The sequence below is a fragment of the Bombina bombina genome, chromosome 8 (assembly GCF_027579735.1).
Source record: "Bombina bombina isolate aBomBom1 chromosome 8, aBomBom1.pri, whole genome shotgun sequence".
NCBI lineage: Eukaryota > Metazoa > Chordata > Amphibia > Anura > Bombinatoridae > Bombina > Bombina bombina.
This window is the reverse complement of record NC_069506.1, coordinates 262,198,989-262,223,282: the sequence shown is the minus strand read 5'-3', so window position 1 is coordinate 262,223,282 and position 24,294 is coordinate 262,198,989. Positions and strand designations below refer to the sequence as shown.

Sequence of the window (24,294 nt, the reverse complement as noted above, 5' to 3'; positions counted from 1 at the left end):
ATATTCCTGCACACACTTAACTAGTGCCAGTACTCTTACTCCTCTCCTATATGTACTTAGATTGTAAACCATATGCCAATATTGAAATACATATTTAAATAACCCTATAATTACTTAGGGGCATATTTATCAAGCTCCGTATGGACCTCTAAAGACCGCTGCTCCATAACCTGTCCGCCTGCTCTGAGGCGGCGGACAGAAATCAACCCGATCGAATACGATTGGGTTGATTGACACCTCATGCTAGAGGCCGATAGGCCGCAAATCTGCAGGGGGCGGCATTGCACCAGCAGTTCACCAGAACTGCTGGGGCAATAATAATTGCAGAGAGCGAATGCTGTCGGCATTTAACGATGTGCAGTGGACATGATCCGCACGTACATTAATAAATAGGCCTCTTAGAGTACACACACATAAGCAAGAGTACAGAGGCATATTCAAAGCCAAAATGTATCGAACCTGTATATTATCTAGATATATAATACCACCACAGTTTCATAATCGTAATATTCAAAGCAAAAATAATACATTCTTAACTTTATTTTTACAATTTCAAGCAATGATTTTAAAGTCTGCTATTGTAATATTCAGGTCAAAATACAAATGTTACAGTTTGTGCAACACGTTGATACCTGTTAGCAAGGGAGGTATATGACTTTATTTGTGCGTAAATGTATTAATCATGTACTCGTCATTTACCAAATACTACTTTCATTACAGGGTGTAATACTTTCCTTGTAATGTCCCCAACCTTACATATAATTAATAACTTTTGGCTTTCTGTTGGGTGACGCCTATGGCAGACTCTTTTTTGGGAACCACTCCCTGTTATCATTACCCTATAAATTCATGAAGATTTTGAGAATAACCTTTGAGAGAGTTGGGATTTTCCTGAGTTTTTTTATTACAGAGGAGAGGTATGTATCTTGAGGTTTACTAACTTTACATCCTTTAACATAGGAATTTTTACAAATACATATGTAATGGTAAATGGACAATAGTCAAATATCATAGAAGCATGTTTTAGGAAAAAGGAGACATACTGCAACACCAGGTTGTGGTACAAAGAATGAAGCCAGAAGGCTCAGTTCTATTTTGTGAATTATAGATAGAAGTAAAAAATGCATGAAAAGTTTCGCAGCAAAAGCTGTGTTCATTTTTTTATTACTATGATTTAATAATAAGGATATTCAACACAGAACATTGTGATTTCTTTTTTATATTTTTACAATACAAATGTTGCTTTTATCAAGTGGTTGGCAGACAGTTATGAGGATAAATAATATTTTAAAGAGTTGTTGTAAAGGTTGTTAGGATAGTAATTGTCATATGAAATACTTTAATATATATATAATGTTTTAACTTTTTGCTTAACTATTATAAAGGGTTACATTTTAGTGACAGGAGCAGACATACATGTGTATGCTACAATTACTAGGTTGGTGGTTTCAGGAGTGCAACTCCGACATGTTTAACCCTTTAATCACGGGTTTTAAGTTAATTCCCTTGTTTTATTGTCACAACAGAGCTTTGTATCTTTACTCTGAAGATTAGGGTCTCATTCCGGGGTAAGAAATGGTACCCTGTTTTTACAAATTGAGATAATGGCTGTGATGTATGTTAAGCACATATTATACAGTTACATAGTTGTTACTAATGTAAATACTTCCATTAAAATAATTTTATATCTTTCTCCTCCTATGTCATTTGAACCAAAAGATAAAAATATTTTTTATATTTCTTTACATAAATCACCCATCTTTGCATTGTGTTTTTTAAAAAAAATGTTATGTGACTTAAATTTTTTCTATCTTGTTTTGTTGTATTTGTGTCCACTGTATTAAAACTTCTAATACATAGAGGCTGTGTATACTGTATATGACTGAAATTATACACAACTATAAACATATGAGAGAGCACAGGGAAGAATACAGCACATATTGTCTAACTATTACAGCCCTGTCTGGTAGCTGAACAGTTAATAGAATTTTTATTATATATATTATCAGATAAGATAATCCAACTGAGGAGCTTTTACACCTATGTGCTCAAACAGGTTTTATTATGTTATACTTGCTGACATTAAATTATTTGTAATTGCAAAATCATTATTGTATACTTGTAGTAAATTTACATACCAGCCTAGTGTGAAACCTTTCTAAATACATTAACCTGATGGATGCTGCCAAGAGGTCGATCAACTGTACTTGTTACTGTAGTGGACTTGTGAAACATTTACATTGTTTTGCAGCGTCTTTTAAAAGCCATTTGTCATATCCTATGTGAGGGCCATCCTGAGAAAGTGTTTAAATAATTTATAGGAAATTAGCAAAACTGACACTTTTTAGAGCTAAATTAAAGGTAAAGTGAACTAAGTAAATAATGAAAATATATTGTAAATAATTTTTAACTACACATTAAAAAAAATATATATTACAACCTCAAAGTGTTTTATTTTTAATTCCAACATTTATTTTCCAAATTTTATGACTAAAAAAAGTGATTTTTGTAATAAAGTAATTTGCTAAATCATAAAGATTTTTCCTGTTTCTCCCTAACTAAGGGCCAGATTACGAGTGGAGCGGTATTTGTCACTCCTGCTTGTGCGCTAACTTCACTTTATTTGTTATTTGAAAATTGTTGTGTGGGGCAGTATTAGAAAAAATAGTAGTAACATAATTTGAGAAAATCATAATTTAAAATTGTTCCAGCAGCATATAAATGTAAGCATGTTTTAATAAACTGTAGCTTATGCTGTATAAAAATAGATATGCATACTATTCCCTTAATATACCAAATATCTTCTGTTGACCACTTAACATCTTATACTGAGAGTTTGCTTTTCCCTTATACCACGCATCCTGACTGCCTTGCTTATCATTCAGCCAGAGTGGAGTAGCTGTACAATAATTTAAAGTTTATTTGAAATATTACAGGGAATTATTTTATTTTTACATAATTAAAAAAAACTTAAATGATATATGTTTTGCTGGAACATCATTTTTGTTGCCAGTATATATTAAAAAAAAAATCAATATGGCTTAGCCTGCAGAAAGTTATAGGGGGAATCTTCTGTTTTTAAGGCACTTTCTACATGATGTGGATTGTTTTAACATGTTAAGCATTTTTTATATTATAAGAAAACAGAACTTTTGATAAAAATGAAAGTTTATATGACAGATACATGTTGAAAACAGCAGACCATTTTTCTAAGTCGTCCCACAAAATTTTAAGGTCCTCCAGGACCACTGGATGACTGGGTTTTTCAATCCCTGCCTATATATATATATATATATATATATATAATATCTATTTAAAAATTCTTAGAACATATTCTGCTATGTGCAGAACATTGGAATGTGAAATATTTACAGTAAATACATACTAACACTTTATTAATAATACATATATGGCATAAATATGATTTTACATGTTGTCAGCTGCTTAGCTGCAAAGGGCTCCAATGCAATTATATATATGTAAATATCTATGTTAAAGCCCTTTACATGCCTTTTTGTTTCTAACACCTTTTTTTAATAATGTTACTAGATATTGTTATTATGAATGTAACTGTACTTTTAAATGTATTTTTGATGTTTTTTGTGACACTATTTTCTTTCAAGAAACAGTTAACCAGAGCTCTGAGTAATCATTACTTTCAACTTGTAATACAAGTGCTCCTTTCAGCGCGTGCAAACAGCTGTGATATACCCGATATCGCTTGCGCGTAACTGTTAGTGTGCCATTCGTAATCTGACCCAGAAAGTGTTTCCATGCTTTTGTATGGGTTTTATGTTTTTAATGGATCAAATAGAGTTTAAAGTTTTTTAAGGATCTTTTATAAAATAAATTTTTTATTTGCCTCTGCAAACAATAAAAGCATGAGTCATTATGTTAAAAATACTCAAATCAAACATTTTATGAGCTCATGTTTATTATTAATTTACCTTCCTAAAGAAAACTAAATTCAGCAGGCCATACATATGTTTTCCAGTAAAAAATAGTAATGGCAACTTAATATAATGCAATATTAAATTAACTAAAATTCTAACTTTATGGAAAGGCGACATCCAGAGGCGTAACTAGAAACCACAGGGCCCAGGTGCAAGAATCTAAGAAGGGCCCCCCACCCCCCCAAAAAAAAGTGAATTTGATATATATATATATATATATTTTTTTATATAATTTAAACACAGAAAAAAAATGTGAATCAGATTACATGTATGCAAAAGAAGGTACCCTGTGCCCACAGTCTGTGAGATGGCCTGACCCCCTATTACTGTATATAGTGACACTGTTTAACCCACCAGTACTGTATATAGTGAGTCAGTGACACAGTCTGTAATCTGCCGGTGAGATGGCTGGCCTGACCCTACCCGCCCCAGTACTTTATAAAGTGACCACAGTAGTCTGTGACATGGTCCAGCCGCCCGTACTGTATATAGTGGTACTGTATAGACTGACACTGTTTAACCCCCACCCCCCATGCTGTAGTAACAAGGTCTGTAATTTGCTGGTTCCACAAACATACACACACACACACACACACACACATACATGCATAAATACACACACAGTCACATACATACATATACACACACACATGCATAAATACACACACAGTCACATACATACATACACACATGCATAAATACACACACAGTCACATACATACACACACACACACACATACATGCATAAATATACACACAGTCACATACATACATACACACACACACATACATGCATAAATACACACACAGTCACATACATACATACTCATACATGCATAAATACACACACAGTCACATACATACATACACACACACACATACATGCATAAATATACACACAGTCACATACATACATACATACACACACGCATAAATACACACACAGTCACATACATACATACATACATACACACACACACATAAACACCAATGTGTAAAACAGAAACACTAACCCCTGTAGTCAGAGACACTAGTGAAGCATCATGTCACACTCACATGCTATCAGTGCAGGCAGTGTCAGGTCAACGTTTTTTATTGTAAAAAAAAATATATATATATATATATTTTTTAAGCTGGGCCCCCACCGTGGGTGGCCCAGTTGCAATTGCGACCTCTGCACCCCCTGTAGTTTCGTCCCTGGCGACATTTTATTTTGTCAGTATATGTATGGTTTACCTTTGCTCAGCTTTTGCCCTAGCGAAATATAAAAATAGTAACAGAAACCAAACATAAAATGATTGTTCCATATTTCATCCTATCTTTCTGAAGGTACTATGTAAATAAAAGAATTTAAAATGACACAAAACTAACAAGATTGCATGTATAAGCTGTATTATGACATGTAAATATAGCCTAAATGACATGATATTGTGTTTTACACTTGGTTCCATCCCCTTTCCAAACTGTGAAACGAACCTGAAATCCAAACCTTTTCCTGTCCTAAAAATCTTGGATAAGGGTTTTGTACCTGTATTATGAGATTAAAAAACATTTGCTAAAAAATGTTCAATGCTTTTTTTTACTGAACAATAAATATACCCAGAAATAGTTATGGAATAAAGGTGCGGATGAAGTTTGCAAATGCATAACACCTGATACTCTAATGGTTCGAAGAGGATAAACAACTTGAATTTAGCAAAGATTCTAGTTGCACCACAACCAGAATTTAAATTCACATTATGTTTTGATTTACAGTCTGAGGTGTAGAAATCATGAGGAGAAGGAAAAGTGTCCCTGTGAATTAATGGCCTACACAATGTAGTCTTGCTGCATTTAATTGATATTTATTATATTTTACTGATTTATAAATGTTTACAATATATTCACAAAACATCTTTTAATCTCGTCCTAGGGTACCTGAGATTGGCTTAAAAATGAATCTGAGATTCTCGTATTTGGTTCTAATCCTGGGTAAGTGTATCTGTTTTAAATTTTAGTGATAGCTTTTATTTTTTTCAAAGAAGATGTATTATTTTTTCAATCTGAACATAATTTACTAATGAAAAATTTGAAAATCAGTACATAATAAGCTAATGAAAAATTAAAGTTTGTGAAATTTTAGCTATTGGGTAATGTGGAGGCTTATGCAGGCCTGAGGGTTGGTTAATATGAGAGACATTGACAATACCTTTAGCTCTGTTGACTAAGGTCAAGGTGGCCATTGTGTGCTTCACACTAAAGGATTTTACCAACTAAATGTGAAATACCAGAATCTGGGGTCTGCTGATGTAATTGTAAAGCCAAAAAATTATTCAATGACTTAGGGATGAGAACTTTATACATTAAAAACATTACAGGGACACTAAACCCACATTTTTTCTTTCATGATTCAGGTAGAGAATACAATTTACTTCTATTATCTAATTTGCTTCATTCTTTAAATATCCTTTGTTGAAGAAATTGCACATGGGTGAGCCAATCACATAAGGCATCTATGTGCAGCCACCAATCAGCAGCTACTGAGCCTATCTAGATATGCTTTTCAGCAAAGGATATCAATATAATGAAGCAAATTAGATAATAGAAATAAATTAGAAAGTTGTTTAAAATTGCATGATCTTTCTAAATCATGAAATAAAAAATTGGGATTTCATGTCCCTTTAACTCATTTGTTTTAACACATTTGACTTTATAACTAGTAACAATATTTTTACATTAAATTGTTTTATTTTTAAACTAAACCTTAATATATTTAACAGCATTGATTTTTTTATAAACACAAATGTGTAATTGATATGCTATTTGGTTTATTATACATGTTAATATGTTAGTGTTAATACATACAGTGCACATACATAAATATTTATATGACTAAAGGGAATACCATAACAATTGCTTTACCCAAGTCACATTGCTTAGCATAAGCCTTTACTTTACTAATAACCGTGTTAAGCTGATTTTCTTTTCCTTAGCTAGTGCCATTATATGACCTTTTTCTGTTTTTCTCTGTGCTTTGGGGTTATGCTTCCTTGTAAAAAAAAAAAAATCACAGTAACTAAAAATAGTGTACCTTATACAGGTGGCCCTCGGTTTACAACGGTTCAATTTGCACCGTTTCAGATTAACAACCTTTTTTTTCAGTCATGTGACTGCTATTGAAAAGCATTGAGAAGCAGTGCTTTGATTAAAATAGCCAGTAGGTGGAACTGTCCGCTTGTGTTGCAGCAAAATTATGCAAGCCAAGCAAGCTGAAATTAATCAGTTTAACCAGACCTGCGCTATCGAGCAGCTTGCAAAGGAACAAGATCTTCCTGTCTATAAATCAGTCCAGATTGGAATGCATAGAAAGAACTGTTTGCAGAAAAATGCAAGTAAAGTCAGTGTTGTGTGATTATTTTATTAGGTGTATAATGCTGTTTAGCAAATGTTTTTGTTCATTTAATTTAGTTTAATTATATATTCTGTGTTGTGTGATTAATAAGGTTTATAATGCTGTTTAGCATTTAAAGTCTTCATTTCAAAGCTTTAAAAATAATGTATTAGGTGTTACTTATGCCAATTTTGAGAGGGGCCTGGAACCTAACTCCCTCACTTCCCATTGACTTACATTATAAACTGGGTTTCAATTTACAACTGTTTCAATTTACAACCATTCCTTCTGGAACCTAACCCCGGCATAAACTGAGGGCTACCTGTACTACATTTTTAAAATTTACAGTAAAGCATTAGGGGCCAATTTATCAATGCCTGTCCGACATGATACGCTGTAGCGTATCATGTCCGACATGATACGCTGTAGCGTATCATGTCCGACATACATCGCTGAATGCTAACAGCATATGCTGTCGTCATTTAACATTGCACAAGCAGTTCACCATAACTGCTTGTGCAATGCCGCCTCCTGCATATTCGCCGCCGCTAGCAGTGGGTGTCAATTAGCCAGATCATATAGGATCGGCCGGATTGATGTCCGCAGCCTTAGAGGCAGCAGACCAGTTATGGAGAAGCGGCCTTTAGCTTGATAATTCGGCCCTTTAGTGTGTACAAGTGAATCCATTTCTTTGTTCATAAATAACAACTTCTTAGTTATGGGCTGCACATAATTACTTACACTCAAGGCTATTATTTGCATAAAAAAAAAAAATATTAAATACTAAATGTAAACAAGATGGCAGTAGGTGTGAAGTACTAAATAGAAACTAGTAAAACATATAAATTGTTAAACCAATACTGCACATCTGTATAAAGATACTGGTCTTCTGTTATAGGATGCACATAACTAAAAAAAATCCACCATTTTATTAACTCAAGAAAACCCACCCTTTTCACTGTACAGGTAGAAATCTCCAAATCCAAACATTCTGAAATCCAACTTTATTTTTTTTTTAATGATCAAAAATGACTATTTTCCCCTGGGAGTAACAATCTTCTCTGCTTGTGTCTTTGGTTTGGTTTTTGTTTTCTAAAATGCAAATAACAGTCTATATTTATTTAAAGCAACAGATATTACCTTTCTGATTACAGCAGTCAGTGTACTATCTTTCTGAGGGTACTATGTACACAAAAGTATTAAAAATAATATAAAACTTGTAAATATTGCCTAAATGACATAGACATTTGTTGTTTACACTTGGTTCCACCCCCTCTCCAAACTGTTCCATTTTACAGATGTAAATATTTCAAAACCAATCCTTTTATGGTCCTAAGCAGTTTGGATAAAGGGTTTTCTACCTGTAATACCTCACGCCTATCCCAAGTGTCAGAATATATGAACTTCACACCCATCCCCAGTGTCAGAATATATGAACTTCACGCTTATCCCCATGTCAGAATATATGTACTGCAACAAACATAGACAATAACAACTAGAAGAAACCATTATGAGATATTTATTACAGACCACTAATGTGTAATTCTGCATGGTATATCTTCTGAATGATATATTGTATAACAACAAACAAACAAACAAGTCCTGATTAAACTGCCAAGAATTTTAGGGGAGAGAATCGAGTTATCAGAATTTTAATGTTTTAATCTTTTAACTGAAAAACACCTGTGGCTGATATAAAGGTTCAGTTTGCATCAATTACAAATTAAACTGAAATGTTTAATTTATAAAATATTTTTGCTTTTGTTACAGTACACTGTCCCTTTTAATGATCAATGCTTAGTTATCTTGACACCAAACATAGAATAGAGATTGAAGTTCCTGGCTGCCAGAGACAACTGCATTTCTACACATTGCATTGCTGTCCTCTCTGACAGGTGTTAAACAACATTGACAGATGTCAATATTAAAACATGTTCAAATAGATAAATTCAACATAAAATAGTTTTTGCCTCTTAGTTTAAAGGGACATAAAGTGTAAAGAAAAAATAAGAATATCAATATTATATTGCGTTGTTCTATCATTGTGTGTATAGATTCTGCTAAATAAATACATTTTGTCACTATTTTTGCGCATAATCTAAATTCAATTAATCTAAATTTACAACAATAGCAAGTTAATTATAACATTGCTATTACCTATTACTGTTTTCCCCAGTGTTTTTTTACGTCCCTTCAAATATGATGTTCTAATCTTGTCTTTCTCTGTAAGATTTCACTAATGATAAATGTTTTCCTGTTTTTTAGGCTTTTCAGTCGTATCATTAAATGGGCAAACAAGTAAGTAAAGATATTTAATATGATAGTAAAGTTTAACAGATGAAAAAATACATGTGACTCAATTGTAGAATAGACATATACAATGTTTCTTTACATTTAAAAAAATCATATTTATATTGCCTGTTATGGCCTCTGCTGCATGCCCCTTGTAAAACATATTTTTGTCATCTCTACACATAGCATTCCGCACAGCCAATGTACAGTCTTGTTGCACAGGTTATTGAAATATATTAAGCACATTCACAATTGAGAACTAATGTAGCTGAACAAATTGTTCTCTTTCACCAAAGATGAACTGTGCACGTGCAGCTTGTCTCCCTATTTAACCCAAAGATGCTCGTGCATTCAGTCCTATGTATAGAGCGGGTGGGAATGCTGTTTACATCTCTACATTACAGCAAGGAAGGGGGTGGAGCTCAGAATACGAACTGGAAAGAGATAATATATTGAATATATGTTACATTTCTTTATTAAAAAATAGAGTTTTCAGCCCTCAAATAATTTTAATTCATTGTATTGCCTTATTAGAAACCAGCATTGAGTAGGGATGGGCGAAAAAATTAAAACAAATTAAATTTGGAATGTTTGTACAACATTCTAACATTTGTTTAATGTAATAGTATTTCTAATGCTTTCTTTAAATGTAATATTCGATTTATGCAATATTCTAAATAGAAACATTCAAATTGATATATTTGCATCTATTATGTATCAATTTACTAAATTCCCTACCACATGAACAATTGAACTTCTGAATAGTATTTGTTAAATCAAATGTTACATACGAAATTTCGAATGTGGACATTCAATCTAATTATGAACATTTGAAATCGAAAGTAATATTCGAAAACTGTAAATAGCATTTGAAGAATATACATTCTTATCAACATTAGATATGTAAATAGAATGTATACAATAACATTCGTTCTAACATTCGAATTTGAATATAAACACATTCGCCCATCCCTACGCTTGAGTCATATGAATAGTGCTTCTATTTTTGTGCTCATCAAGTCCAAAGTTATCATTTGAGCGATATAACAGACTTCTATGAGACTGCACAGTAAAATTAATATCAGATATTGCTTGACGTCTAAGCTGACTGCAAGCAGTGGAGATTTTTATGTATCTGACAGCCTTATCCAGCATGGGAGCGTGCTACAATAAAGGGAACGGAGAGATTAAGAGGGTTGTGATTTGTCAAAAACCCTGTGATTCTGGTTTGAAAAAAACATCAGTAACCGATAGGCACTCTAACAAGAGGCAACCAAGGGCTGATTTGGGGTATAAAATGTTTTAAAGAGGGACTTTAGAACAGGTGAGTCGCTGACTGTTTTAGTAATTGTGCACATACTGCACACTAATAACATTCTATGTTCTACCTGAATCATTAAAGTTTATTGTTTTTTTTACTGTCCATTTAATGCAGAACCAAGCGCTTATGTATTATTGTGTTTGTGTTAAAGCATCACAAATACATCATGCCGGCTTCTGTTAGTGAATATCCAAAGGATTATTACCATAAAATAGACATTTCTCTCATAAATTGCTGACTGTTTCAGCTCCTCACCCATGTGATGTCAGAATCAGTGATGTATATGGACCAATGACAAGACAGGTCTAGATCTAGCATAACAAGCTCACGCAAAGAAAATATGCTAGTTTTTCTCTTGTTAATACAAAATGATTTGTCTGCTGAGAGCAGCTTTAATATGATGCAATTCCCCCTGCTAGAATAGGAAAGGGAGTACACACACTGCAGTGTCTCTCTTTGACACTTCTCCCTACTTAGTAAAAAATCGTGTTTAAAGCTTAGCTGCTGCTGTACTGATGCCCCTTGCGCACAAGTCCATCAGTGCAGGCTGGTGTCACGTAACCTGCTGCTATACTACATATGGGTCAGACCTCTGCCCATCTGCATGCTTCTTGTAGATATTAGCCTAGGTACTGGTTTAGTTCTTGGGGTGGGAGATTGTACCAGTCACTAATTGGGTGTGGTCACTGCCTGATGGTAGAGTAAATGCAGCCATGGACTGCCCCTTATTAACAAATAAACAGTCACTCTCTTTAAGGGGTTTGCCTCCCCCAATCCCCTGTGGCTTTTATGTTCATGTTTGCACTAGTCGACTGTCTTGCTGTGGAGAATAATCAAATACAGGCAACTTAAAGTCACATGGAAGTCATACTGGGGTATGCTCAGGTGTGCACACTGGTCTTGAGCACTGTGCGTATAAAATTGTTCCAAACATGCAAAAACAACTGCCATATAGTGCTCAGGACACATGCACACATTTCAGCCTATCTAGGTAGAATCCTATCATAGAAAGTAGCTTCATCAAAAGATACAGAGATAACACAGTGAACTTGCTTATAGAAAGTAAATTGGATTTTTTTTTTATTATTTACATACCCTAAAGTATGTAAATACTTTAGAGTAGTAAACATTAATACATTAAAGTAGAGTAGTAAACTTTAATACATTAAAGTTTGATTTTGGCCTTAGTATCCCTTTAAGACACATCTGTATTGCACAAGTATCATCAAGGAGGCAGCATGAGATACCTAATATATTATTATTTTTATATATATATATATATATATATATATATATATATATATATATATATATATATATATATATATATATATATATATATTAAGAGATAAATTATATATAGTGTCTGGGCAATGACAGGTACACTGTGGCAATAAAAATGTAATTTTCTATAAAACATATATGTATCCTTGACATGGAATTCTCTCTTAGACTCCTAGAAAATACAACTGACACCTGTCACATCTTGTGATATTTTAACCAACTTCTTAGTTGGACAGGACATAGCAGGACAATATTCTGTTATGAAGTGCAGACATAACCCACACATGCAAACCTTATAGCCCTGCCCTGATGAGTGCATAGCTGTTAGCTCTGTTTGTTTGGAATATGTAAACCCTATCTCTGGGGATAAAATAATTCTAGTTCAATTCTGTTCACATAGGAAGTTTTAGTAGTAGGTGTGCATCATAAACAAGTGCACACTACTACAATATATATATATATATATATATATATATATATATATATACAGTATATATATATAGTAAATATAGTATGCTACTCATGTTGGTGTCTGCTGAAATGTCATAGCACAGTTCTGTAGGGTAAGTTACATAACCACTTAGAGCACAAATATTAAACTAGTATCTGTTTTGCAGCTTCATCAACCACTCACAAAACTCAAACTTCTGCTGGGACAAGTAAGTAACAAAACACAGAGACTAAAAAAAAGTGTATATTCAAAGGGGCATAATAGTATAAAAATACAATGCTATATTTTCTTTGAGCATTTTATCTTAAAACACATTCTATTCTTTTACTATATAAGGGGTTAAGTACATAGTAAAAGTTGTGCTCCTCTGCTGCTGCAAATGAGGAGGCGACATACATGTGTATGCTTCTATCACTGATTGTATCCTCAGCTGAGCGTCACAGATGATGTTTGGTAGAAACATTTGTAGTTACTGTAAAATGCAACACCAGGTAAATTATTCTTTGTATAATGATATAAAATATTAGCAGTTCCTAAAGGGACATTACAGCCAAAATTGGAATCCACATGGCTGCATTTCAGTTTTGAATAGAAGCCTTTTTTGTAATATACATGTTTTGGTAAAAAAGCTTCTAATAAAAACGATAGCTCTTTCAAATGTGTATTTGTATGCACCGTGCACCAGCATATTAAACACAGCACTTGCTCAGAGAGCCTAAGCTGCAATCTTGCAATGACTCAATTTGTAAATTGATTGATGACATGATATAAACCCCCCTGGCACTCTGAGCATCTGCAGTATTTAAAATGCTGGCGCACTGAGAATATCTAGCTATGCTTCACATGCACGTGCAGAGACAAATGCTAACAGTAAAACAGGGATAACTTTTTACTTTGCCAATAGATGTATATTACAAAAAAGGCTTCTATTCATAGGTGTAATTCATCTATGAGCATTTAAATTTTGACTGGAATGTCCCTTTAACCTGCTCTCAGTGTGCATTTATACCATACAACAGCTGACAGTGACGTTTTCCAAATCTTCTATGTTTACATAAGTGAATCAAAAGCCTGAAACTTAACCGCATGTTTTACAAGAGAGGACTGTTTTGTTACAATGAATAGGCACGTTGGATTTATGCAGACTAAGGGCCCATTTAGATGCAATATGTAGGTCTAATAATGTTTGTGCTAAATCCTTATTACATAGGGCTAGTTTCCATTGAGGTGGTAAACTTGGGACAGATGGTGCTTAATAGCTGGCCCTTGGGATGGTAACCACCCAGGATGCAGCCTCTATTTGCCCAATCTGTGCCTTTCTGTAGGGTAAAGTGTCCAACCACCTACAGCACAAATATTAAACTTGTATCTTTCTTTCAGGTTCAACGTCAAGAACAACTCAAACAACTCAAACCCAAGTTTCTACTGGGTCAGGTAAGTAACAAAACACATAGACTACAGAGAGTATATATTTGAAATTGTATTGCAATAATAAAATACTCTATTTTGATAGAGCATTTTATTTGAAAACAAATCCAGATGAGGATAAAGGTGTTAAGCAAATGAAAAAAGGCATAAATAGATATTTGGAGTATTATATCCAAAAAAACTTCTTCTCTGAGCACAGATTTACTCACAGCTCGAATAACTACAAAATATCAGCCAGAGGTTGCTCCATAAAAGGCTAAGAAACAATATTAGAGGACAGAAATATCCTTTTAAGAAATCACCATTAATGTTGAATACCTTTCAACATTAACAATATTAAATGAATTATTTAATGTCTGAAATATCGACAAACACGTATAAAAAGTGGTATATTCCTTATATTGAAAAATAATTATAAAACAAATATCACTTTAAATAAAAATCATTTTCCCAATAGTAAGGCTTACAGTGTTTGCAAAGATCGTCTTCCTAAAAGTGGGTGTATATGCTCTGAATCTAAAGAGTATCTTGTAAGTCTAAAGGCGTGGTAAAATAGAGTAGTTTGTTTCCACCATTTTGAAACTGATTTAATGTCCACACTCGTATTGTGAGATTTTTAGTTCCACTCTTTAAATCGTGAACAACAGTTTTAATCTATAATGCAGACCTTTGCTTGCTTTTTATATAAGCTGTAGTCACCTTTCATCTCCACAATGTGAGGTTCATCAGCAACAGAAGCCTCCATCCCAGAAGCGTCCTAAGTCTCACATAAGCCTCTCCATAAGTAATGGCCCAACCTTGTTGTTGATAGTACATTGTGATGCTAAAATGTGATGATTTATGTTATATATTAAAGGTGGTTATTTATTGGCTTAGTCATCTTCAGACAACAATAGTCAGAAATCCTGGCATGTTAATGCACATTTGGGAAAAGGATTGTGGGACAATTATTTAAAGACCATAGGGACATGTATTATAATAGCTAATGTTATAATAGTTATCTGATAAAAAGTTAACTGTGATATTGTAACCTTTGTCTATTGTTTAAATCACGCATGGCCAACTGATAGCCTGAGAGCTACATGTGGCCCTTGGTACTAGTTTTTGTGGCCCTTCAGGAATAAGCAGAACTAACAATGGATGTGCCATAGTTTTTTGTGGCCCTTAAGGCTTCTAAAATGATGATTTGTGGTCCCCGTGTCCTAGCATGTTTGCCATCTTGGGTTCAAATTTTTGCAGCCTTTCTTCTTTTTAATAATATGAAATTATGATGGAATGTTTGCTGTTCTTGGGATATTTTACACTAATTTGATAACAGGGTTTCACAACAGTAATGCAATATGTGACAGAAATGTTTTCTTTCTGCCTGTCTTAAAGGCACTTCCAGTCTTGTGCTGTTGTGTAAATACGCAAATCTCACAATGATACAAAGTAGAGCGGAAAACTAATATATTGTATTCTGAGATTTGGTTGACAAATAGTCAATAAATTGGCAAATGTTGAAATACTTGTATGTATATTCATTTTAATGGAGTATTTTAGTCTAGGTCAAATAGGCCTTTGCCTAGGGCAGCACGATTTAAGGGAGAAGATTTTCAGGGGTAGTTGTAAGCCATGATACTTACCTACTTATATTCTCTATATATGTATTAATATTATTTAAAAAAAACATTATTCTTGATTGGCTTGTGGGGGTATATGACCCTTCCTTGTGTTCCTGGTCAGTTTGTGAGAAATATGTGAGGTAAATATGGGCAAGAACTGATCACAAGTTTTAATTAACTTTATTGTGCAAAAACTGGATGCTCTAATTTGTTGCAACATGTAATTTTAGCATTTGACCCTGCAAGTCTATTTCCACAAAGGAGTTAAACACAAAGTTAACGTACTACTCGGGAGCTGCAGATAACAGCTTCCTTTTGCTTTACACTATATGAAAGGAACAAAAACAGTGACCTTAGAAGCGTTATATTTTTAGCGCATTGCTATTGCTAATAAAAAGGGTGTTCATAACAGCCTGTCTTAGATCTTTGAGCATCACACTGGTATATAGGAACATAATCATATAAAATGGTCTATTTACTGACATTGATCAATGTGATCCCTCCAAAAGCAGATATGGCAACAATATGCATTTCTTATTGATTTCATTTGGGCTGTTGATTAGTATTTTTATCAGCTTTGTAATGGGGGCACGCCTTTCAAGGTTGTATACATACCCTTTAGCCTTTACTTTGCACTAATAATATTCACTTCAGTGACGTTCACTGCATAACTGTGGCAATATAACATACAAATGTTTCACTATTTCAACAGCAATTTTATGGCTCCCTCGGAGTAAAATGATACCTTATTTACAGCCCAACCCTGGCCTTTTGGGGAAAAGAATCTCAATACATCCATAGCTGTCACAATAAAAAATTGTATCTAATTATTTTATCAAAACTGTTATCATGTAATGTAACTAGCTGCTTATATACTAAACCCAGAATGAGCTAATCAGGCATTGTTCAGATGAATTACAAACACTCAGTGCGTATACTTGATCACAGGTTCCAGCAGTCTAGTATGGGGAGGAGGATTACTCAATTAATGTAAGGCCATTGGTCAAGCTCACAAGTCAACATTAAATATTTAAAGCCCATCTGGTGCTTCTGCACTTTCAACATCAACTGCAGAATATTGCATATTATAGGTCCTATTTATGAAACTGAAAGCAATGTTCCCACCCAGGGAACCTGTTCATTTGCATGCAGGGCTATTGGGCAACTAATTGCATTAGAGCATGGCTTCTCCATTATCCTATATAAAACAGGCATAGTTTAAAGTGAAGGTCCATTTTGATGAATTAGTACCCTTTTTTTATTAAACCTATTAAAAACAAGGGCACTTTAATTCATCAAAATTGACATTTCACTGTTTTCTTCAAAAACATACCTTTTAATCCTAGCAACCGCTCCAGCACTTCCTCCGCCTGTCACAAGCCGTCTTCACGGGTCCAAAATGACGAATCCGGCTTCCTCCAATCACAGCGTTGCATCAGGCCAAAATTCCCCTGGGGGGGGGGGGGGGAAGCTGTGATTGGAGGAAGCCTGATTCGTAATTTCTGACGTTTGCAGAGGCTTCCGACGGCCGGGGGAATCGCTAGATTGGACCAAAATGGACCTTCACTTTAAGTCCACCATCTCTTAGGTGGCAGAGGGCATTATGAAGCAGCGGTCTTAAGATTTCTGCTTCTTAATTTGCAGGTGCAGGTGTACATGAGCGAGTGTGCACCCGATGAGCTCAAAATTGCTTTTGCATAATTGTGGCCCTATGATTCTAGATTGCAGAATTTATAGGTCTGATGGCTGATATGTTTGTTAGTTGTTTCCCTCTCCCAGAGGTATATGGAGTAGACACCTTCACCACAGAATTAGTTTTTCCGCTGGCTTGCTTGTTCCTTTGCTTTAAACATGAATGTTTGTACTTTTTCACCTGCTTCAGTATGTTTCAGTGTGTATTTTTACCATACAACATGTGTTTGTAGAGTGTTTCTAATTTAGGAGAGGTACAAATTGAGTTCAGCAGTACAATAGTTGGATTTCTGCAACTCCCTGATGTGGCTAATATGACAAACAAATGAGCCAGAGAGACATGTCACACATGAATTACATGCAGCATGATACCAGTGACACTGCAGAGGCAAGCATGAAAGTAACCAGAGGCATCTTGCACTAGAGGACAGTTTTGTTGTGGAGAATGATATTATGAATAGGCACATTGGATTTAAATTTTAATTTGTCAGAGCCTTGTTGCATTGAATTCTTTTTTTCAGTATCTTTTGTTGAAACAGCTATTCCACAAGAGCACCCCAAGGTATCAGCAGTGTTTCCAGCAGTGTTTCTAGCAATGTTATACATATAGTTCTCAAAACACGTGCACGCTCCTGAGCCTTCCTTGGTTTGATGTTATTTTAAAAAAAGGAAACTGAGAGAAAAGACAACTCTTGGAAGCAGCACACAGAAAATCCTTAAGTACAGAACCGGTCTATTTGCAATCACCATTTGGGTTGCAGCGTCGCTTAGAGAAGTGTAGAATCCCGCCCCTTGCTTTCATACAACCAATCATACTGGAGCAGGGCCTGTCAATTACCCTAAACTTGCTCATTCAGGGTGATTTATTTCTGCCTCCTCTGAGACGGCGGAGAAAATAAGAAGCAGGAACTTCTCCTCCTTAAATTTGTAGCTGCAGGCTCGTTCATGTGAGTCTGTACCACAAAGTCTCAAAAACTGCAAATGCAACTTAATACATTTTCATTTGTGTATGAGTAATGCAACTTTCATTTTAAATTCTACGTCCCTTTAAGACACTTGGTTATTGCACGTGTACCTTAAATTCAGCCTGCAAAACCTAATGTGTATTATATTATATGTGATTGTTTATGAGATTTCTGGCAAAATACAACTAGCAGTTGTTACATCTTGTTATATATTTACCAAATTCTTAGGTAGAAAAGACACATTAGGACTTGGAGGACAAAATCACTCAAACACGCACATCTTATAGCCTTGCTGAGTGAATATGTGTTAGTTATGTCTGTGTGGGGTATGTAAACTTTCATTTCAAACAATTACAGTTAAAGGGACACTCAAGTCAAAATTAAACTTTCATGATACAGATAGAGCACACAATTTTAAACAACCTTTAAATTTACTTCCATTATCTAAATGTGCACAATCATTTTATATGCACCCTTTCTGAGGCACCAGCTTCTACTAAGCATGTGCAAGGATATATGTATATGCATTTTGTGATTGACTGATGGCTGTCACATGATCCAGTGGGAGGGAAAATATGTTAGAAAGAAATCTACATATTTGAAATTTAAACTAAATGCTTTTGCATTGTCTTTTTATGATGTATTTACTGATTGTTCTATTCTACCGTGTTTAGTGGTTCTTTAAATTCTGTTCACAATGAAACTTTTAGTAATGGATGTGTAGCAGTATCATAAGTAGGTGCCCACTACAATCTATATAGTAGATTGAACACAAATTAGACAACTAGTTAACAAAGTTCTTTTATTTGTCTGAGTACTTGCTCATGTGGTAATGTACTAGTGCAGGTCTGCAGGGTAAGGTGCGTAACCCTCTAGAGCATAAATGTTAAACTCGTATCTGTTTTGCAGGTTCAACATCAGGTAGGACAACTCAAACTCAAGTGTCAGCTGGGTCAAGTAAGTACCAAACCACAGACGCTACAAAGAGTGTACATTTAAAGGGGTATTGTAGTTTAACAAAAAACATTTTTTCATGTATAGTCAAAATTGTACATCTGTGCCATTTCAGCAGGCGTTCATATGCTCCAATCACTGGCCATATCCTCATCTGGAGCAGAAATGGGGCTGTTCTAGAAGTTCAGTTTTGGGTACTTTTTAAGGAATTAAACACACAGCAAAGAAAGGGAATTTATTTAAAAATTAACTGAACTAATCAAATTTTATTTTTTCACTAGATTGTCTATATAAATAGACTGCAGCTTTAATTATGCTAAACATTAAATACTTGCATTTTGTTTACAGAGGGCTTTTTTTCTGCAATTTGCGAATTATGAGTATCATTATTCTTTATGTCTGACTAGACAAAGTTTTCCTCACAACGCGTTTCAGGGGTCTGCATAACATAATATGTAGGGACCTGGCTGTTTTTTTATGTAGTAGCATAGATTTCAACACTTATATCTCTCATATAGCCCATGTAATATTTTTGGAAACTTGACACATAAAGTGTCCAAGTAGAATTATTGTTTTTGTTTTTAAACATTTTTGTCTGACACCCGGTGAGTTTTTTTTTTTTAAATAAAAAATAAAAGCAGAGAGCAGGTGATGGTCATATATGGGCTTACAGGGTGAGCCAATGACAATAGACATATTTGTTCAACCACTAATCAGCAGCTAACTCCCAGTAGGGCATTGCTGCTCCTAATGCTACCTAGTTATTATTATTATCATTTATATGTATAGCGCTGTAAATTTCCGTAGCGCTGGGTACAGAGATAGTATACAATGACAAGGATTTGTGATAAGATACAAAAAGGGCCCTGCTCTGGAGAGTGTGTACAGGTTGAGGGTGCAGAGGCGTGAGGTTTGGGGTAGCTGGTCACATGGAATGTAGTTGCAGCAGCGAATCAGGCAATTCAAGCTATATTTTGGTTAGGATGAAAAACAGAGGAGAGATGATAAGCCTCTCTGAATAGGTCGGTTTTCAAAGAGTGATTGAAGCTTTACAAGGTTGGAGACAGTCTTATGGAGCGGGGTAAAGAGTTCCAGAAGACAGGAGCAGTGCGTGAAAAGAGATAATAGGAGTGGAGAGATGAGGAGGATGGGTCAGGGAGTATTTAAAGATGAGAGAGGAAGTATAGTGAGGCTGTTAAAGGGATTGGAAAGTGAAAATTAAACTTGCAGGATTCACATAGAACATGCAAATTTAAGACACTTTTAAATTTACTTCTATTTTCAAATGTGCTTCGTTCTCTTTGTATCCCTTATTAAAAAATGAATACACACATATCATACACTAGTGGGAGCTGCTGCTAATTGGTGCCTGCACACATTTCTCTCTTGTGATTGGATAACTAGATGTGTTAAGATAGTTGCCAGTAGTACAATGTTGTCCCTTCAGCAATGGATAACAAGAGAATGAAGCAAATTTGATAATAGAACTAAATTGCAAATTTGTTTAAAATTGTATGTTATATCTGAATCATAAAAGAAAATGTTGTGGTTTACTATCCCTTTAAGTGCTTTATAGGTTAGGGTTAATACTTTAAATTGTATTCTAGAGTGTATGGGTAGCCAGTGTAGGGAGCAGCTGGATTAGCAATTACGGTGATTGAGTCTAGTTGAAGCATTCATAATAGATTGGAGGGGGCTGTGTTTGGGAAGGCCATTAAGAAGAAGATTGCAGAAGTCAATGTGTGACAGAATGAGGGAATTAATTCATATTTTTGTAGTTTCTAGTGTAAGAAAGGGTCGAACTCTAGGAAATGTTACATGGGTGTGCATGGCAGGATTTGGTGAGCACTTGTATATGTGGAGTGAATGTGAGTTCAGAGTCAAGTGTGACCCCAAGACAGCTGACCTGGGGGGAGGTGTTGAGAATGGAGTCTCCAACTGTCAGAGAAATGTCAGATGTTGGATGTCTCAAAGAGGGGGGAAAGGTATGCTTTTCAAAAAAGGCTACCAAAAGAACAAAGCAAATTAGATTATAGAAGTCAATTAGAAAGTTGTTTGAAATTGTATTCTCTGTCTGAATCATGAAATAAAATTGTTGGGTTACATGTTCATTTAAAATAATTTTTCTTTTTTTTCTTTGTTGCATGTGAAATGAGGTATTTTAAAGTGTATTATAGTATTTTTAAGTGGATGTTCCTGTGCTGAATAAAGCAGTTTTATTTTCATGGTTGTGGATGATTCTATTTGCCTACCTCTAAATATGTAGGAGGTGTCCCTATGAGCCAATAAGCAGTTTATCCAAAGGGCTCAGTGCTTAAACATGCATTTTTGTACGTTTGGATATAATGTTAACATTAACTTTGTAAAACATTTATTTGATGTCCTTTCACGTGATTAACAGGTTTTTTTCAGTTTGCTGTACCTTTCTTGTATTTAAAACTATGTACATGTATATTTATATATATTTTTTTATTGCAGCAAATCAAATAACATGTGGAAACAATAAAGTATTTAAAGAGTGCGGCACTGCCTGCCCCCCAAAATGCAACCAACCTGTCCTCGTAGCCTGTTCAAAGGAATGTGTGAGGGGTTGCTTCTGCAAAGAAGGTTATGTTCAAGATGAAGCAGGGAACTGTATCTTACCGAATATGTGTGTTGCCCGAATGGCCTGTCCTGGGAATACCACCTATGTTACGTGTGGTAGTTCATGTCCTCAAAGCTGCGAGGGATCTCCGAAGAATCAACCGTGTGTTATGAACTGTTATGTTGGCTGTTTCTGTAAACCAAATTTTGTTCGTCTGTCTGGGATTAACAGGAATGAAGGTCCATGTGTGCTTTCTACAGACTGTCCAAGAAAAAATATAAAGCATTAAATGTACAAGGTACCCATTAAAATCTGGATGATTAGTAAATCAGGATACAATGATGACCAACCTATCCAGAAGCTAAAGAATTATTCTTTGTTATATTTCCCTTATGAGTCTATATAAATGCTCATGGGTTATGACCAGGTTATTAAAATAAAGGAGGGGATTTGTAAAAAACATTTGACATGTAACATTTTCATAGGTAAAAATGTGCCTTTATACGGTATCTGAAAATCATGTGTAGTCAGAAATGATCCATTATATTTCATGTACTATAAATTGTACCTCTATTCCACCCATATATAACAGTTATAAAACAAGATATTAATAATCAGGTTATGCTAGGAATGTCTGTTTTAAGCATCTCTAACGCACTAAAGTGTCCAGGCTACAGAAGCATGGTAATATGTGATATAACATACGGTAGAGAAAAAAAAAACGCATTATGAACCGGAATCAATATTAATTGTTGAACTGTTAGTAATAATTATATACTATGCTTACTATGGGCTAGATTACGAGCGGAGGGTAAATTAGCGCTCCCGCATGCACAACTGGAATCGCTTGTATTACAAGTTGAAAGTAAAAAGTTTGCGTACAAGCGATAACTCGGCCCGCACAAAAAGATGAACTTCAAATAACGCATTAACAAATTCCCCCATAGTGCTCCAATGCACTATATATATATATATATATATATATATATATATATATGCCTATATATGTATACATATGTATTTATGTCTGTAAATACATATATACACATATAAATATATATGTGCACATATATATATACAGTATATATATATATATATATATGCATATATATATATATATATGCATATATATATATATATATATATATATATATATATATATGCATACATATACATATTTAGGCATGTGTATAAATGTATGTATCTCTATGTTAAAGCCCCTTGCATGCCTTTTTTTGTTCTAACACCCGAGACCTCATATCTTTGAGCCCATATAACTTTTTTATGCAATATTTTCTCTTAATCATTTTTAAGAGACAGTGTTATTATGCGTGTAACTTTACGGTGCAATGAACTTTTTGATGTGTTTTTGTACAACTTTTTTGTTTTGTGTAACGGTTAACCAGACCTCTGAAGTCACACTAAACCAACACATGTTAAATTTAATTACGCTCAAGTGAACTTGTTTTCTTTCAACTCGTAATACACACGCTACTTCTGACGCCTGCAAAGGGTCGCAGCATACCCTTATCGCTCACACGCAACAGTGCGCCACTTGTAAGCTAGCCCTATATGTTTTAATATCTTAGTTACATCAGAGTTAACTATGTGTTCTTTATAAGTTGGGATAGTTAGGGTTTTATTTTAGGGATTATTGGTATATATTACTAAATTATTTTCGGATTTTAATACATTTTATCTTTATTATTATGTGCATTGTCTTTATTATTTATTCCACTTATTCCATTTAAGAATTGTCATTCAAGACTGGCGTCCGATATACTTTTTATACCCTTGAGTGGTATAGAATATACTGCAATGCATTTATTCACTCTGCTATGGGTTTAAACTATAGTACTTACTCAGAAAGATTTACAGTACGTAATACTAAACTCATTTTTATTAAATTGGGGTAGGGAAACAGGACTCCATGGCTGCCTGACAGAGCTGTATCTTATTTCTGCATAAGAGGTTTCAATCCTTCCTGCCAATCAAAGTTAAAGGTTAGAGGTTTAGATGTTTTGACATATAAGACACAATGACATTTAAATAGATATTTTACCTTTACAATATATTTGATGTGCTGAAAACCTTTAAATATATATAAAATGGTGAAACTTTGTGATTGCTTAAATACACTTACACACCTCTTAACATTTTTAATATTTAACTTTGGACATGGAGGCAGAGGGAAGAGTCCTGGCAGTCCACGATTGGGGCTAGGTCATGTGATCTAGATGCAAGCTGAGTTTTTGTACTTTTAGGATTCACTGTGGGAATATAATTGAAATAACAGCTCCATATTTACTGAAATACACACTAGCATAAATATATGCTTTAAAATAAACAAAAAATAAACTCACCCTTTGAGTTTCTCTAGTATTTGTGAGATCACT

General features: G+C 34.4%; 1 protein-coding gene across 1 annotated transcript; it reads left to right on the top strand.

The window, feature by feature from the left end:
- The first annotated feature begins 889 nt into the window (after positions 1-889).
- On the top strand, positions 890-22,360 carry LOC128638180 (serine protease inhibitor swm-1-like). The gene is made up of 7 exons (XM_053690046.1): positions 890-917; positions 5,866-5,924; positions 9,589-9,621; positions 12,838-12,879; positions 14,052-14,105; positions 19,270-19,317; positions 21,793-22,360. Exons 2-7 carry the CDS (start codon positions 5,888-5,890, stop codon positions 22,185-22,187), a joined length of 609 nt encoding a protein of 202 aa, XP_053546021.1. The 5' UTR covers positions 890-917; positions 5,866-5,887; the 3' UTR covers positions 22,188-22,360.
- Positions 22,361-24,294: the final 1,934 nt, after the last annotated feature.

Coding starts and splice junctions, on each gene's coding strand:
- LOC128638180 (XM_053690046.1), top strand. CDS start 5,888: ATGAATCTGAGATTCTCGTATTTGGTTCTAATCCTGG. Junction 5,925..9,588: donor GTATTTGGTTCTAATCCTGG/GTAAGTGTATCT, acceptor CCTGTTTTTTAG/GCTTTTCAGTCGTATCATTA. Junction 14,106..19,269: donor CCAAGTTTCTACTGGGTCAG/GTAAGTAACAAA, acceptor TCTGTTTTGCAG/GTTCAACATCAGGTAGGACA.